At 45.2% G+C, this 18701-nt stretch overlaps 1 protein-coding gene across 2 annotated transcripts in view; it reads left to right on the top strand.

The window, feature by feature from the left end:
• Window positions 1-18701, top strand: part of PTPRT (protein tyrosine phosphatase receptor type T) — a 1175887-nt gene that overhangs the window by 1090411 nt on the left and 66775 nt on the right. Inside the window, exons 17-18 of one of the 2 annotated variants that reach the window (XM_058287117.2) lie at window positions 2316-2506; window positions 17475-17562. In XM_058287117.2, coding sequence (XP_058143100.2) covers window positions 2316-2506; window positions 17475-17562 — 279 coding nt within the window. The remainder of the gene's footprint in view (window positions 1-2315; window positions 2507-17474; window positions 17563-18701) is intronic. The other variant, XM_071211722.1, reaches the window with a different exon arrangement.

Here is an 18701-nt window from a genome sequence, read left to right as displayed (position 1 = left end):
CTGGCCTACAAGAAACAGTGTGAGTCTTTAAAGAAAGGGACTGATTCTTCCTGAAAGCCTTCAACAGCTTCACACTGATCAAGATTCTTCCACATTCCCAGACTTTCTGGATCTGCCTCACATGTCTTACAGCTTTGCCTCCATAACACCTCCACCCACTGCCTTCACTGCACATTAGCCTCCTTGCTCTTACCTAAAAGTGCCTTGGCCTCTCAGCCATCCGTTCTTTTACTTCAGATGGTTCTTGTCTGTTTTCTCTACTAGACTATCAATGGTGGAATGAGGATATGACCTGTAGTTCTCTCTAAATTGTCAGTGCCTGGCACAGAGTGGGTTCTCTGTAAGTCTAACTCATGATCGCAAGGGTGTGATGGAGAAAGAAGGCAACCCCCACATTTGCCAAGTGCTACATTTCAGCAATGTCACATGACTACCTATTACCTAAAATCCCAAAAGAAAAAGTAAGCAGTGTTTTTCTTATGTGCAGTCAGGAAGTTTTTGATAATATTGTGGCTCTGCCCTTCTTCCCTATGCCTAAATCAATCTTCCTATTGGCAAGATTAGTTACAACAGTGAATCAGGAGACCACACTGTCCATACCACCGTATGGACACCCACTGGTAATGTATGACCCAATCAGGGTCTCAAGTGCAAGCCAATCCTTCTGAACTTGAGTAGCTCCTCCTCCTTTGAGGGGCTAATAGGTGGGAGGGAGCTAGTAGGTGGAGACAGGCAGAGGGATGGAAAAATAAGGAAAGTATCCCCCCTTCCATAGACACAGGTGAAAGTAGTGCCCACCTGTCCCTGTTTTCCCAGGACTCAGGGGGTTCCCAGAAAGTAGTACTTCCAGTGTTAAAACCAGGAAAGTCTCAGACAAACTGGGATGAGTTGGTCTTCCTGGAAAGCATGAAGGTCAGCCATTCCTTCACTGTCCTTTCCTTACTAGAAATGGTCTAGTTGCCTGCTGTCACATGGAGTAGATTTTCTTTCACATCAGAATCTATGTCAGACACATTATTGTGATGTGAGAGACAAACAAGCTCAAGAGAATATGAATTTTGTAAAAACAGGCTTCAGACAATCGGGAATACAGGCTAAGTGTCTCAGGAGGAGTCTGGCATAGGGCTCGTGGGTATCGGCACTGGTGACTTTCAGTGCCTAAACACACCTGGGTGAGACACATCAAATCTGGCAGTTCTCATCTGGGGCACACCATAGACTGAATGCTCTGTGGCATAGACTGCTCTTGTTCCTAGAAAGAGGTTCGGGGGACCAAGTTTAGATGGTTCTAGGGAAAATAAATAGGCCCTTAAGGACTGACAATATATGCCTGGCAGGGAGGTGGTAGGGTGAAAAATTGGTTTCACTGGTCCAAAGGGGAACAAAGGAATTTGCAAATCCAGTCTAAGCAGGTATCAATTTCCACAGTGGTCAAACTAGCAGAAGGCAGTTAGAGCAGCTCATTGGTTATAAAAACTCTCATCAGAGGATAATATAAACCCTATATGAGAGAGAGATTTTAGGAAGTAGATGAGGCATAGGGGAAGTGGCAGGACTGAGGTGAGATGTCCCGGCTTCCTTACCTGCAAGGTGGGTTCAGAGTGATGCTCCTAGATGAGCAGTGTTAAGTGGTGGGGACACTAGACAATAGACAGTAGACAGTAGGTGGTCACTGTTGCAGAGTTCAGAGAGAAAGAAAGTATCTGGGAGGGTCATGGCCACTGGTATCTGCCCAATTGGGGGAAAGAAGAGGGTATAAGTCTGGCTCCTATTCCTCCCACTGTAGAACCCAAAAGAAACCAGCTCCTAGAGAAACTGGTCACAGGGATCCAGGCAAATAGACAAGCTGCAGACATGTGACTCTCATCTCCGGGGACCTGAGGCTCTCCTCAGCTGCAGGCAGGCATCAGAGACTATTTCCAGACTCTGTTCTTCCTAGACAGGAGGGTGCACCTGATATTTAGCCTGTCTGGCCTCTAGGATTGACCAAGACTTCCTGACAAGCAGGAGGAAGGGCTGAGAGGGTGACAGCCAGCTGAGAACTTAGTCTTTGCTCCATCAATATATACCCTTGAAATAGAAATAAACTAAGGATTTTTTGGTTCTTTGGTTTGCTGGTTGTTTTTATTTTTTAAACCTACCATTGCAGCCATGCCAGGGAAGCAGAGTGTCTCATATTTCTGCTTTGCAGTGTCCTGAATCAACTGAGTCCTGAGTCAGTTCCTCCAGCCTCCTCAGCCCAGCTTTAGAAATGCACAGAGGCCCAAGATCATAGCCCGTGTGTGATGGTCTGTTCTGCTTCCTTCTCTTTGAAGCAGATGGCAGCCGCGGGGAGTTGTCCCAACCCACCCTCACGATCCAGACTCACCCCTACCGGACCTGCGACCCGGTGGAGATGAGCTACCCCCGGGACCAGTTCCAGCCAGCCATCAGGGTGGCCGACCTGCTGCAGCACATCACCCAGATGAAGAGGGGCCAGGGCTACGGGTTCAAGGAGGAATACGAGGTAAGAGACCAGCCTAGAAGGAGCCTTGCTGATGGGTTCAGAAGCTCGTTTGTGTGCCAAAGCCTTGCTACTCAAAGTGTGGTCCGTGGACCAGCAGCATCAGCATCACCAGGAGCTAACTGGAAATGCAGCATCTCAGGTACTTTAGGTGAGCTGTATATATTAAATTTGAGAAGTGCCATGCTAAAAGATTCTGATCCCTTCTTTTTACTCCCTTCTTCCTTCCCTCTCTCTCTCCTCCTTTCATAGCCCAGTTATCACCAAAGTTTATACCCTTGTGGAGTCACCTCTTTCAGTATAAAGATAGAATGACTCAGACCCCATCCCACATACTGTAGAAAAACCAGCAAATTTCCCCTGAAATTGATTTCTGGGAGACCTACTTACTCCTGCTCATCTCTTGCCCCATATTTATGCTGCCATTGTGTTCCTAAACCCCCAGCTCCATACTTCACCCCCCAGTGACAGCTGTCCTCTCTCTGTACCTTCTCCTCACCCCTGAATTGGACATGTCTTTCCTACCTCCCGAAACCATCTCAAATACAAAGGATTTGCAGGTTGCAATTGTTACTGAAGGATTGGGAGTAACAGAGGATTGCCGCAAGGTAGAGGAAGTGCCTTAGCACAGCATGGCTGTTCTTACAAGGTCCTGAACCTTCTACATCATTGAGACACCTTCCTGAGGTTTTAGCCTCCTGCCAGTTCTCTACCTGCTCCAAAGGAAACCCAAGTTTCTTCCTCATGTCGCTAAAACTTCCTCCTTTTCCAGCAATTAGCAAAAAGACTCCCAAATTCCCCTTACTTTATTATGCTAAACAATTTAACTTTCTCTCACTCCTTTTCTTTTCCTCGGTGACCATTAGGCCTCACCTTTTACAAACAAGATAAAACAGAAGGAAAAACTCATTAGGATGTTTTCCTAAACCAAAGAGTAGCTCATTCCCCAAGAGTTCCACAACCTTCCTAGTGTGTGCCTGCAGCCAGCTGCAGCCAGCTTTAGAAACTAACATCTTTCTTCACTTTCCCCTTTCACCTCTCTCCCTCCCCACCTTCCTTCTCAAAATATCCTGTGAGCATCTACTGTGTGCCAGGCTGAGTTGCATGCACTGGTTTTGTTTGTTTTTCCACATGCAGTGAGTGCCCCACATATGCTGGGTTCAGTTTCACTGTGTATGAAAACTCGTTGACTCAGACTCCACACATTTGGAATTCTTGATAATGCAGACTATGTTTATCTTCAGGCTATATTCTGAGAAAGCGCTTACAAAGCAATATTTTTGAAGTCGTGTGAAGGCATGAAAATTGTGTTTAACTGGGGCTCCAGACAGCTGGATTCCAATACAGTAAACTGTAGGATCTTGATGCATCATTTTGTTATCTCAGTTTTAAAACTCTTCATTCCATGAATGAGGAGTATGGATAAGGTGATTTCTAAGTGTCTGATCCTAAATCTTTATGATAATATAAAATATAGTGGCAAGGGGCGTGATTGACAATTATGAGGACAAGAGAGTTGATAGCAATGGGTGTGCATAATTACCAGCTCAGGAGAACTTGCAGTTAATTTAAAATACGGTCTAAGTAAAATAGCATTTTTCGTATACTCAATCTACACATCATGGGTCGATGTTGGGATTAGGATTGAAGGAGTTCACAGGCAGCTTCAGTTGATCTCATCACCTCCCATCTGTGGGTCTTATTTCCTTCATAAGTAAAACTCAAAAGTTGAGTGCCACTGCTTTACAGACCACCCACTGGTGTGCATGTGCACACATGTAGTTACAAACACCGATGCATGTCTGTTTCATGAAGGAAAGTCAGGGGAGTGCCTATTGTTTGTAAAGGTATATTCAATATCCTGATGGCTCAATAAATTGTTAGACTTGATATCTAATTCATTTTCAAGTTTCAAATAACCTTAAAGGAGGTATGTGACTTAGAAAGGAAGATCAATGGTCAAGGCTGAGAAAGGCTGTTCTAAGAACTTGCCATCTAAAATTTTTAAACAGAAATACCAATGTATTTGACTATTTTGGTGCGTACCCTTCCAGTCTGTTTTAAATGATAAGTCTTTTAAAAGTGTCCATCTCTGTATGGTAGGATATGGAATAATTTTTAAAAGTTTCTTCTTGGTACCTTTCTACGTTTTCCAAACTTTCTAGCAAGGGAATGAATGGCTTATATAGTGAGAGAGAAAACAATACATGTTATTCCATCATTTGAAGCTGAACCAGAAATATCTCTAACTCAGGCTTGCCTTGCCCTCAATTAGTTCAAATTATATTAAACAGTTAACTGGAATGCTGAGCTTCTAGTTAACAGCATTTTCTGATTAACAAATGTTAATTGGAAAACATTATTTAGTGAGAGTCTTTTCACAATGTGCTAGTCCCCTTTCCTAGAACGTAGTTGGATATTGCTTTGATCAGCAAGGTTCATATGAGAGCTCAGAATGAAAACTCTAGATAAGAGTCACAGATCCGCTAGAAGACAGTTTTGAAGATAAGTCTCTTGGGCCTCCCATCCCACTCTCATACCAACATGTTTTGTGCCTTGTTCCTTGTCTGTCAATCCCCATTCTGCTCATTCTTACAAATCAGTGGGTTTGATAAATTGACATTTAACAGAACTCTTGACTATAGCCAACTGTCTTCTAAAATTCAATTCACAATTGAATTTTAATCATTTACTCATTTGTTCAGAAAATAATTACTGAGTATTTACTATTGCTAAGGACTGATCCAGTCATTTGGGATACAAAAGTCAACAAAACAGACAAAGATCCCTGCCCTCATGAAGCTTATGTTACAGAAGGGGAGACAGGAAATAAACAGTAGGTTTAAAATAAGTAAATTACATAATGTAGTATGTTAGTGAAAAATACTGTTTGCTATGTTACAAACTATCCCAAATCTTTGTGACATAAAATAACCACAGTATTCTGTGGGTCAGGGATTCAGACAGAGCACAGCAAGACTAATCTGTCTCTACCCCATGTTATCTGGGACCTTAACTGCAAAAACTCTATGGCTAGGGGCTGAAATCATCTGAAGGCTACTTCACGCACACTTCTAGCCACTGATACATGCTGTCAACTGGACCACCTACAAGTGGCCTCTTCAAGTGGCCTGGGCTTCCTCACAGCATGGTGGCCTCAGGACAGAGGGACTTCTTACATGGTGGCTCAGACCTCTCTTTTGGTTTATAAGCCAGTAAAATATGCCCAAAGCTAGGGGGGCAGAATTCAATTCTGGAAGAGATAAAGCCTAAACCAAAAATTGAGGAATAGGAATAACGAAATGAAAGAAAGGAAGAGTATTCCAGACAGGGAAATTAGCACCTGTTATGACATGGAGGTATGCACAGCAGGTTGAATTAGAGGAACCAGAAACGATCTGGTACTTACGGAGCATAAAATACGGGAAGGCTTGGAGGGAGATGGGGCTGAAATTGTCAGCAGGGGCAAGCATGGGCTGAGAATTTGATATTTTATTCCAGGGTCCATAAGAAGCCATTGAAGGGTTTAAGCAGGGTTTTTAAAACTGGATCTGCATTTTAGATTTAACCGTCTGACAGGTAGGCAGCTGGGACAGTAAATCAGGGAAAAGATGTGACTGTCTGAACCAGGAGTCTGGGCCTAGAGCCCAGACAAGCCCCCCACCCACTCCCCCATGCTCTCTGCACGTACAGCCATAAAAGCAGCTTGTTCTCTTTGGCATTGAAACTTGAGTCTCTCAATATATTTTTAAGTTCAATTATTTGAAATAATGTATGAATTGTCCTGGACTGAAAGAACACCTGGATTCAAGTCAGATCCTTTATTAATTATCTGGGTGACCTTGAGCAGATCACCCCTCCTCTCTGGCCGCCTTTCCCATATTTATGCAAAGAGGGCAAGAGAATTTGTCAAAGTGATGCAAAACGCCCTTCTGTCACTGATGTTCTAGGAGTCTAAGGAGGAACCAATTAGCCAGGCCTGGGAGGGGAAACTTCCCAGCTGGTCCTTCCCACTGTTTACAGTCCCATAGGATCCCACACTCTGGGGCCACCACCCCCCTAGTTATGTCTTAAGGCCTGGGGACTGTGATTGGCCAGGGGTCTTAGACAGCTAAGATCTCAGCAAGGCCTAAGGCCAATTAACCTTACCTGCCATACAGAGCTGGGCCTCAATCTTGGCTGCACATTAGAATTATCTGGGGAAGTTTTTTTAAAAAACCCAATGCCCAGGCCACAGTTCAGACCAATTAACTCAGAATCCCTAGGGGCGGGCCCCGGGCATTGGTATTTTTGAGCTCTCCATAGAATTACAATGTGCACTTAAAGTTAGAACCACTAGGCTAAGGAGCCCAAAGGGTACCCACTTGTGCCCCTGGACCCATTCCTTCAGCTACTGTATTTGCCAGTGGTCACATCTGATGCCCATAAAAGCACGTGATAACCCTCAGCTCTACCACTGCTGATGGAAAGCAGCCTTCTGCACGTGACCTTGGAATGACCCCACCATTCCATTCCCCACCAGCCCAAATTCTCCCACCTTCCCCAGTTACAAAACAAAAGCCCTAACCAGAGCAGTGAAGGCCACCAGGTGCTGGTTGGAGAACGAAGTTGTCTGCGTGCCCTCAAACACCAGCCTTCACGGCAGAGGGCAACAGGTTTGGAAAAGATGAGGGAGAGGAGGAGGAGGCAGCTGTGTTGGAGACAAGGAAGGGAAGCCTTGTTCCTCCCAGGCCAGCCCAGGCAACGTGTCAGCATAATGAATGGAGCAAGACGACTAGGGTGACCAGAAGGTATCTGGTTATTACAGCTCCATTAAGACTATTTAAGGCAACAAGGAACAGCTGTGAGGAATATGATGCAGCCTAATGAAGAGCAAACATTTGTTCATTTTCCAGCTCTGGGCAGGCACACAGTGTGCTTGGCTTTAGTGGAGAGAGACCAGTGTTGCCATCCTTCTCTTAGTCACCGGTGGGTGATGCAGGCACAGGTGCCTGATGGGGCATAACCATGGAGGATGTGGAGTCTGGTCAACCTGTGGTACCCCTTCTCTGATCAGAGCCACCTGCAGGCATGCCCTCTGCTCTCCCACAGCTATTTCTCTTGGGTTGGTAACAGTCACAAGAACATCCCACTGAAGGTGACCCCAGAGAGAGTCTCATCTAGCTCCTGATTTTGCAGATGAGAGCAGTTCTGAGTTAGGGGCAGAGGGAATTCGCCCAAACAATGAAAGGGGAAACCAGGATTGTTCTTCAACTGTAGGAACTCATGATGACCCAAACAGGAAGGCCTGTTCCCACCTGCTCATTTTATTCCACCCTTGGATTAAAATAAAGAAAAGAGAAATGAACCATTCCCAGGTAGTGACCGAAAGGTAGGCCCTGTGGTTTCAGATTTGAAAGTTTTTCCAATAGGAAAGGGCTAATGTGGGAGAGAATATTAACTCTACCCTTTCTCTTTAGCCTATTTTTATTGGGTCACTTATAATTTCAGTGCTTAACACAGAAACCCTCACTTCTGTGTTGGTCACAACCAAGTGACCAACTCTCAGGTGGTACAACGGAATAACCCCTTAACTAAGAGTCATGCCTGGGTCTCAACCTGCCCCAAGAATGCTGGGTGGTCTTAGGCAAGAGCCTTCCCTCTATGGGTGCCAACTTCCTCTTTTGTGAAACTTTGACTATGTAATTGGCATGATCCCCAAAGCCTGATGGTATATGCGTCTTCTTTATAAGCATGAGTTTGGTCAGAAATAGTTATTGAGTACCTACTGTGTACCTTGCACTGTGCTAAGCACCAGAGAGCATTTGAAAGCTAAATGAAATAAAGCCCTGCTTTAAAGGAAGCCCATGGTTTTACCACATCATGTACTTACATAACAAAACTCTAGTTAAAATGATTTGGGGATGTACTAGTAAGGGCAATACAGAGTAAGGGCAGGTTTTGGTGGTGACAGTGGTTGTTTATTTAGGGGTTTTGTCTGTTATGTGAGATACTGTGTTAAAAGCAGAAGAAGGCTGGGTAGAGGAAAGGCTTGTGTGACAGAGGGAGCCATATACACAAAAGCTTGGAAACATAAAAGAATGGAGATCCTGCAGGCCAGCAGTTATAAGGGACGCAAAGATGCCCGCCTATGAGAAGAGAAATAGAAATTAAACTGGCTGGGGAGATAAATAGGAATGTTATACCCTCTGCACTGTTTTCTTGAACCTGAAAGTAATAGCCATGACCTCTGACAATCTGCCTCTTCACTGTAGCAGCCTTCAAATTTAAGGAAGAGCTATTGACCCAGAGACAACCACCAATAAACACATGCCTGAAGATGGAGATAATGTGCGGAGGGCACTGCAAGTCTGTGTCTTGGAGTAGGGCATGGGAGTTCCCTTAGCCCTTCAAGATCCTTGACTCAGGCCTGGGAGAAATAGAGCTATACTGGCATGAGCTTGCCCATTAAACTACAGGTTTCTTGAAGGTAGGTTCAGGGTTTTATTTATCCCTCTTCCCTAAGGCACCTGGAAAACATTAGATAAATATCAAATATTAACTAAATTGAATTGCAAAGTTCTGGTGAAAATCTTAAGGTATCAAGAAAAAGTGCAGCTTTTCTCAAAGAAGAAACCAATATAGAAAGACCCCCACACCTGTGGGCAGTCTACAGGTGCACAGAGTATCTACCTGTGCTTTTGAGGTTGAGTTTTCCCTAGGAACTTGTTTCCATTTGCTTTACTGGCTAAAACACTGGTTCTTAAACTGCAATTTGTCTCTGATTCACCTGGAGAGCTAGAGCACTGAGGCCCAGGCTCATTAACAAAGGATTTTAGGTCCTGGGCATCTGTATTTAACCAAATTCCCTGAGTCATTCGGATACCTGCCAAAGCTGGAGAAGCCCTGACCTAAAATTTCTTGCTTAATAAAGACCATGTGGCATTTATTGGGCCTTTTAAAAAGTACTTTGTGGCTTTACATGCAGGCACACACTCAACTATTCTGCCTTGATCAAAGTTCCTGTCACATATAGCCCCATCTCTCTGTGATCTGATTTTCTACTTAGCTTCACCAGCAGAACTCATAAATTACAGTCTATTTAGTGACATGGTGTGCAATAATATTTGCTCTCCTGATGCCACTCTGCGAAGACATCATTAGTCATCCCTTCCTGCCTTCTCTGTCCATATTTGTAATCTCTAAGATGTTTGCTTTTCAACACAGGAGGAGGCATTTGTTGAAAGCTTAGCCTCTTCCAAGGCCACCACTAGCTCATATAGCACCTTCAAGTGAATTAGCAAAAGGTGCACCTGTCTCAAATACTTGATTGTCATCTTCCAGAAAATTTTCACTAAATATACAGAAATATAGAATGCCTACCAGATGCATGGTGCCTCCTTAGATATGGTGCTTTTGAGCGGTGCACAACCTGAACCCACCCACTGGCCATGGACTCCAGTAAATGAGGGTGTGAATCTGTAGACCTCAACTGAAACTAGACCTCAGGCTCCCTAACAGCTCAGGAAAGTCTTTCCCAGTCCCTGCATAGTCCCTAGAGTGACCAACTTGTCCTGGTTTGCCCAGGACTAGCCCAGTTTAACAACCAAAAGTCCTGCACCCAGGAACCCCCTTGGTTAGAGGCAAACTGTGACGGATGTTGCTGGGAGCCCCCATCTTTGTTCTTCTGAGAATAAACAATGGGTGTTTCTAATTAAAAGGGGGCACAGAGTGAGTTCTGGGAGTGGGCCAAGGGGGGCTCACTATTGTATCCTTGGGAAAGACTGGGATGGAAGAGTCTCTGGGTGCCTCTCACACCCAGGCTTGAGCTAACGTTGTAGGTATTATTTCAGATAATCATCCCAAAACAATGCAGGGTATATTTTATTTTTTATTTTTAGTTTACATGCTGTAGAATTCATTTTTCTTGTGGTGTGCATTTCTATGCATTTTAACAAGTGCCTGGAGTCATGTAAACACCAACACAATAAAATACGTAAGCAGTCCCTCACCCTATTAAGTTCCCTCCTGCTGCGCCTTTGTTGTCAAATCCTTACCCTACCATTAACCCGGGGGATGTATGTTAGCTTAGTATCAGGATAGTAAATTGAGACTGGGAGTGGTCAAATTATTTACTGTAAAAATATTCAAACCCTCTAGCGTGTCTGCCTTTTGTAAAATGTGGCCTTTTTCCTGACTCGTGCACATCACCTACCAGAGTGCCAGGCACAAAGTTAGAGTGCAAGAGCTATTCCTTGACAAAACAAATGAATGAAAGGCCCAGGTAAAATGGTGCCTCCTTGATGAAGACATCCAGACTCTTCCCTACACCAGGAGAATGCAGTGGGAGGCAGGGAAAGGAAGAATCCAGGTGGGCTGGAACGAAGGTGGAGGAGGCAGACCCTCAGCTGTGCCCTGAAGCACCAGCCAGGAACTGCCTTATCAGCAATCCCTGGCCCTGGTTTTGCTGCACCCCAGGGCATATCATATCCAATTATTTCCAGGGATACAGACATGTCAAGCAGAGCGGGGGAAGCCATTACAATGGCAGAATCTGCCAAGGATTGAAGGGTGAACAGGTCAGCAAAATGGACCAGGACGCTCTCAGCCTAGGAGTGGAGGTGAGCTGTTCTTGGAAGCCTTGTCTTCTGATGTCTCACTATTTTGGGCATAACTCAGAAAGGCTTAGGTGCAAAGACCAGTGTCCAAAGAAGGATGGCAAGCTTCACACAGGGCCCTCTTAGCTCAGTCGGGCCCAAGTAACAGATAGAATCAGCCAAGCAGGTATCCGGTCCAGGACAATTCTCCAACAAATTAAATTATCAAGTGGGCAAACTGAGGTAGGGTGCACAGTCCTGCAAACTGAGTGAGCACAGCAGAGCACAAGAAGCCTATGACTTTGTTCAAGTGGTGTGAGCCTCCCACTGGCACCAGGAGGGGGCCTCAGCTCAGTAGGGGGTGGGTTCCAACCACAGGGAGAATTCTGGTGGGGCAGGCACCATATGATGATTTTATCTTAAAATCTATGTAGCCTGCCAACTAGGATGAAAGGGAAATTCCGGTGACAAGTGCTGTCAGCTCTTTATCATGATGCTGGCACTGGCTCAACCTCTCCCTCTTAAAACATTTCCAAAGCATTCCCACTAACTAGAATAAAACTTTCATTCTTGACCCAGGTCTACAAGTCCTTAGTTGAATCCCCACAGGCATCCACATTACATGGCACTCTCCCCTGATGTAGCAGAACCTCCCATCAAGTTCTAGATAGAACTCATCAAGCTTGTTCCATCGCAGGCCTCTTCACTTGCTGTTCTCAGCCTGGAACATTCTTCCCCCAGCCCTTGGCGAGGCTGACTTCTATTCATCATCAGGAGGCCAGCAGGAACACACGTGTGGTTGAACAAGTTGGTTTTCTTACCTGTTGCAAGGAGGAGGAACACGTACCTTGAGCTCCTGGAAGTCAGGGGCTGCTTTTCCCTACAAGAGTCATGCCCCATCTCCCCTATTGAAAGTGGCCTCTTGCCCCAGTCACTGTCTATCCCAGCACCCTCTTTATTGCCTTCACTGAAATTATTTTAAGCAGTAATTATCTTGTTTACTTGTTTATTGTCTTTACCCCACAAGTAGAACACAAACTTCATGAGAGCAGGGATCTTGTCTGTCATGTCCATTACTGTTAGCTCTAGGCCTGGCGCAGTGCCCAGCACCCAGATGCTCAGTGTGGAAGGAGGGATTGGAGGGAGGACTGGAGGGAGGGAAACATTCAGTATTTCATCTTGGGCAAATTACTTCCTTTCTCTGAACCTCACTTTGCTGATCTGTAAATTGAGGCAATAACTTTCTCAAAAGACTTTGACTACCCAAGACTTTGGGGGATTCTATGAATACCACGACTCAGCCATCCAGGGATGAGGACATCCCCAAATATAGCTTTTCAAACTAAAAAGCAACTGTCTTAGAAAAGCAACACTGCTGAAGAGTGGGAAATATTTCCCCACTCGGAGAGGAGTATAAAAATAGAGCTCAACACTCTAAGGAGGAGAGAATGAGAAAAGGAAAGTGGAGATTGATAATGGATGAATATAATGTGATGGCAATTTTGGTTTCAAAAGAATGTGATTAGTTCCTAATGACCGCCACCATTCCCTGGTCAATCTACTGTAACTAGCCACTAATGTAAAAATAATGCCCTTCTTCTCGCTCGCTTTGAAGACGGAGATGAGTCTCCTTTCCATACTTTTACCCCCTTCGTATTTTTTTCTTCGAGACATTATCCCCTATTAGATCGCAACTCCCTAAAAAGGAAATGGATGTGTGATCAAAGTCGCCCAATTAGGGGTCATTACTGCTCTATTAGGTGTTGCCTCCCCTGCCTTTTGTCAACATCACCCAGTCCCCAGGTCCCCGCGGTCTCCTTCAGCCTTCAGTAGGGGGAGACAGACTGTCCCAGGGTTGTGGCAGGGGACTGTTTCCCAGAGAGAAATGCCTCTGGCTTGGTCACAATGAGCCCGTTTTGTTTGGCTGGGAATTTGCGAGAGAGATCCGCCTGGAGAGTGCATCCTGAAGGGCATGTTTAGAGGACCCCCAACGGTGCCATTTAAAGACTACAGGGACCTTTGTCAAATCTCTGCAGTGTCACAGGACAGAAGGCACATAGTCTGTGGGGCTCCGTGGGGCAGCGTGAAGGCCAAGTATGGGGAAGCAGAGTAAAGAAAAAATTGTTCAGTGGGTCTGTCCAAAAGTGAGGCAGGAAGCTGTGTAGGGAGCTCTCCATCACTGAGAGTATTCAAGTGATAGATGCTACAGATCAGCTGATCAGCTGCCTGGAAGGCCATGGTGGAAGAGAGGAGGGGACTAGGTGCTTTTCAAGGTCACTTTCACCTGTGAGACTTCAGGATCTTTGCCTTCTGTATGCACAGAAGCTGCCTCATTCACTAATTATTTCACTTGTTCATCCAAAGGGGGTGATTCAAGCACATAGGAAATGCAAATCCATTATTGGGTTCTGGAAGCACAAACATGAATAAGATGCTACCCTTTCCCTCGAGGAACCCATGACCAAGTTCAAATTATTAGATGTCAAGAAGCCCATGTAATAATAGAGGAAGTGACTGGCTCTCACTGATGATGCAGTGGGCTGGTGAGCATGGAAGGTTTCACAAAGAAAATTATCCTGGGACTGGGTTTTCAAGATGAACAGAAGTTTTCCACGCAGACAGGCAGAAGAGAATTTCAGGCAAAGGGATCAGTACATGTAAAGTCTCAGAAGTCTGAAACACCTCACATTGTCTGGGGCACACTGCATTTAATTTCTTATAATTGAAATGCATATGTAAGGGCAAGGATTGGGGTTTTAGGGGCATTGGGGGCAAAATCATGAAGGACCTTGCATTAAAATGTTTGGAATTCATCCTGAAGACAATGGCTAGGGTAATGGGGTCCTACTCACATTCTAGAAAGATCTCTCTGATCTCTCTGAGATCCTTGCCCTCTAAGATCTCTCTAATATCCTTAATCCTCAAAGATCTCTCTGATTGGGGGGTGGGACAAAACCAAAACAAAGAGAGACCAGTGAGAATTGTGGGAAAATATTTCTCCAGGTAAATTCATTATTTTGCAAGAATCATGGCTGCACATTAGAATTATTTGGGGAGATTTTAAAAAACACTGATGCCTGTGTCCCACCTCCACGGATTCTGATTTATTTGGTCTAGGGTGTGGCCTTGGCTTTGGGAGTTTTAAAGCCACTCCCCTCCCATCACCCAGGGGATTCTAATGTGCTACGGTAAAGAAAACCTTAAGGTAACTGTAACCCAAATCCAGGTGTATAGCAGGTACTCAAAAGATTTTTTTTAAAAAATAATGTGAAAACACACAGAATATTCCCATCCTGACTTCACGTTTCTTTCGGGGATTATGTTTGGACGAGCAGTTGGCTTTTATCACAGAGGGGATTTGAGTGGAAAGTACACCCCCAGCTTGAACGCGGAGAGGTTCACTGCTCTCACTGAGGTGAGCCTCTTCTGCCCACCCTGAGGGTCAGGGATATATAAACCTGGCAAGCTGCCTTAGAGAGCTGGAGCTACCTGCCTGGCATGGGAGGATGAGGCAGGGGCTGGAATCTGAGTTCTAATGATTACATGAAGAAGCAAGAACTGGTTGTGACCTATAGATGGCCTAAGCTGGTGGCAAGAGAGATTTGCAGGGTGGTAGACATTTATTTGCAGGAGGAGCAGCTGGAGGAGGAGGAGGAGAGGAAGGAGCAACAAGCCCTGTATTTCCTAAATGAGCACTTTCCTGTCTCCATAGCACCTTGACCATACCCAGATTTAGGGCAGAGATTGGTGCCCAAAGCCTATCTGCACCAGGATGCCTGTCTAAGGATATAGTAGAGAACAAAATTCTGATTAATAGCACCTTGCAATCCCTATCTAAAACCCTGGAAAAAGCTAAGTAGGAGAACATGCTTTAGCCCAGGACACCTAAGCAAGGACCTCCCGTCCCCTCTCCAAAGAATCTGGAATGGCTAGGTCAGCAGAACGGCACCAAGGCTATCTATCCCACCATTGATTGATGAGAATTTGGCCGTGCTTTTAGAACAAAGCTTGGCAAACTGCAGCTGTAGGCTAACTCCAGCCTACCACCTGCTTTTGTAAATAAAGTTTTATTGGCACAAAGTCACACCCATTTGGTTACATATGCCTGTGCTGCTTTTATATTACAGCGGAGTTGAGTAATTGCAAACCACAAAGCCTAAATTATTTACTATCTGGCCCTTCACAAAGAGTTTGCTGACCCCAGCTCTAAAAGACTATCCCCCCAGGTACGCTTAACACATGGGAGATGGGAAGCAAAAAAGAGGGCACCAGGTATGGGCACTGGCCTTTTAGTAGATGGCAGTCCTGCCTGCCAGTAAACCATGGCCCGCTGAATGGCTTCGTTTCTACCGACCAGGTACAGACCTTTCCTGGCTTAGGAGGAACCCAGTAAGGAGTAGATGAGCAGAGGCAGGCCTGGTGGATTCAGATGAGGGGAAGCTCCTCTCTCCTGCACGGCTGCTGATGGGGAGCTGTGTAGGCAAAAGATCTTGCAAATCCAATCTTAGAAGCAGAGCAAGGGCAGGGTGCTGGGCATTCTGTCTGCTATGCCAGAGGCAGAGCAGAGAGAGTAATCAAATGTGGTCTGATATGTCAGGTTTTTGCTGCTTTTCTAATGCCGTTCTCACTACTCAAATGCTGATCCTCATACTCTGTGAGGTCCCTGACTGCACCCTCTCCTGTGTTGCATAACACTTAACTCACAGCTCCTTAAATCATTCCATACCTTTGTTTATTTTTCTTTTCTTTGGCTGCCATCCTCTTAAACTGCCGACTCCCATTTCCTTGCCCCTCTAAACTCTGGCCCCACCTCAACATCTCAGCTTGAAGGCACCTCAAACTTAGCTGCTATTATGATGGTTACAAAAAGGATCATTATTTTGAACACTAAGAAGCACAGAGTACTCAGAAACACCAGGCACTGTTCTAAGAACTTTATATATTCAGAACATGGCACTTAATCCCTGTCTCCCCAGTTCCTTTCTTCCCCAGGCTTCTCCTTCTCAGTAAAGGACATTGCTCTCCACTCAGCTCTTTAAACTAAGGATCCTGGCATCAGAGCCCTGACTACATCTCACCCAGTGACTTCTTCCTATGACTTTTTGCCTGAGGACTTCCTCAAGGCAAAAAAAGATGCACTCTGCCTGCAGAGTTGCCCTCAAACTCTGACCAAAGGGTATCTCTGATTGGATACCCCAGCTCCCTTACCCTCTGGTAGGACAACTATGACACATGACATGTGTCCATAGGTTTGAGCCCCAGTTGCTTATTAATGTACTCCAGCTTGTCTCTGTTCTCTTGATTGTCTCATTTCTCCTACCCATGTTCCTTGGAATTACCTCTAAAATAACTACTCTTCCTCAAGTATTATCTCTGAGTCTTCTGGGGGACACCAAACCAAGGCAATATTCAACTGAGCATCCTGAAATAATCACTTACCACCAACACTGCCACCACCCTGGTCCAAAGGTCCCCAGGAACATCATCACTAACCTACTTTATTGCAACATCTTCCTAACTAGTCTCCCTGCTTTCTTCCTGACTCTTTCAAGGCATGTGCTCTATATATGCATTGATCTTTGGGGAAAAAAATTAAGATCAAATGACTCTCTTGCTCAAAACCTTCCAACAGTTTCCTATCACACGTAGAGTAATACTCAACTCATTACCAATGATCACAAGGCCTTATGGTGTCTGGCTTCTCCCAGTCTCTCCAGATGTTTCCATCACCTCTCTCCCCCTGCTTCACCCTAGTCTTTGAGTAGGATCACTTGGTTCCTGCCCAATGGCCTTTGTACCTGCTGTCCCCTTTGCCTAGAGAGCACTTCCTACTTTTTTTTTTTTAGCACAACTGCTCTTTCTCATCATTCAGGGATTCATCTAAGTGTTACCTTCTCAGAGAAGTCCTTCCAGACCATATAACCTGAAATAATTTTCATCCTCCATCATCATCCCTTTAACCTGCTTTATTTTCTTCATAGCATTTCTCACTACCTAAACAGATATATATTTATTTGTTGCATCTTCTAGTCAACTTGAAACTCAATGGGATGTTGTCTCTCTTGTCCTCTGTATCCCTAGTACCTAGAGCAGTGCCTAGCACATATTTGGGGCTCACTAAATATCTGTGGAATAAATGAATGAATGACTCCCCTACTGGACCAGATTGTGATCTCATGACACCCAGTACATCAATAACATTTGAATCAATAAACAAGTGAGTAAGTCCCTGGAAGAGCTAAGTCTATGTTCTCCCCAGGCCCAACCAGGGATACACAAACCTTTATACCAAGTGTCCCATAATAATAAGTCTCATTTCTCTCATTGGCTTCTCCACCCCTCTATAAAGCTCTTGTCTCAGGTCACAACTAATCACTTCTGTCCTTGCTTTCCAGGCTTTACCGGAGGGACAGACGGCTTCATGGGACACTGCCAAGGAAGATGAAAATCGCAATAAGAATCGATACGGGAACATCATATCCTGTAGGTGCCCTTCTGGGAGACCCTGGAATGCAGACTTTGGGAACATGGGGGGGAAGAAGCTATTACTATTCCTTGATATTTCCAACTTTGTGTCCACGTGGCTAGCTGGGAGCTTTATTTCAACCTCTCCTCATACCTGGCTGCATGGCAGAGCATGGCTGATCTTAGCCAGAAGGGGCAGTTAGGGAGCTGGGTCCAGGCAGAGTAGAGCCATGAAGCCTCTGGGGGAGAACCTGTCATTACTAGCTCAAGAATTCCTCAGGTAGGGAAGGATGTCCAGCAAAAAAAACTGGCACCCATAGAGAAGACCCTACAGATGAACAGATAGATAGAAACAGAACCTCTGATTCAGAGAAGTACCTTGGCAGGAACTTGGGGCAGGAAACAAGGTCCAGCCCATGAGGGAGGGAGTCAAGCAGACCTAGGAAGAAGAATGGTCCACCAAGAAAGTGGAGTCCTGGGCAAGGATGATGCTCAGAATGAGCCAGAAACCCTGGCATAAACCCGAGGGTTGGGGGACAAGGTGGCCAGCTCTGGGGTTCAAAGGAGCTCAAAGCTAAACTGTTCATACAAGAGACAAGGTGTAAGGCAATGTGACTTCTGCCAGACCCCACAGCCGACGGAGCAGGCTCTGGGGCCTTTGTTGGCATGTTCTTGTGCTGAGAATGATCTTTACTATTCCTGTGGATACTCCCAATGGATGATTTCTGAAGGCAGTGCTGTGTGAAGGTTAGAGCCTTTAAGTGCTCAGACTGTTAGTTCTCTATCCTATCCCAGCTGTGGGACCCTGCACAAGTTACCTGACCTCTCTAAGCTTCAGTTCCCTCATATTTTAAATGGTGACAATAATGGAGTGAGACTAGCTGTAAAAAGATAGATAAAGTCCTTATCACAGTACCTGGCAGAACATTACTCTTAGCCATGGAGTTACTTTGGAGTCCCTGATGTGCAGGATGGATGTATCTTTCCACCTTATTTTCTAGTATCCATTGTATACCCATGCAGGGGCGTAGAACAAGCCAGGGCGGGAGACATGATCAGATGTCCATTTTAGAGCAAACACTAGGATGGCTAATATGGAGGGCAGATTCAATGGCGAGAGGCCGGAGGCAAGAGGACTGGTCGCGATTTTCCTGCAA

The sequence above is a fragment of the Dasypus novemcinctus genome, chromosome 24 (assembly GCF_030445035.2).
Source record: "Dasypus novemcinctus isolate mDasNov1 chromosome 24, mDasNov1.1.hap2, whole genome shotgun sequence".
Taxonomy (NCBI): domain Eukaryota; kingdom Metazoa; phylum Chordata; class Mammalia; order Cingulata; family Dasypodidae; genus Dasypus; species Dasypus novemcinctus.
Note: the sequence above shows the minus strand (reverse complement) of the source record. Positions and strands in the feature narration are given on the sequence as shown.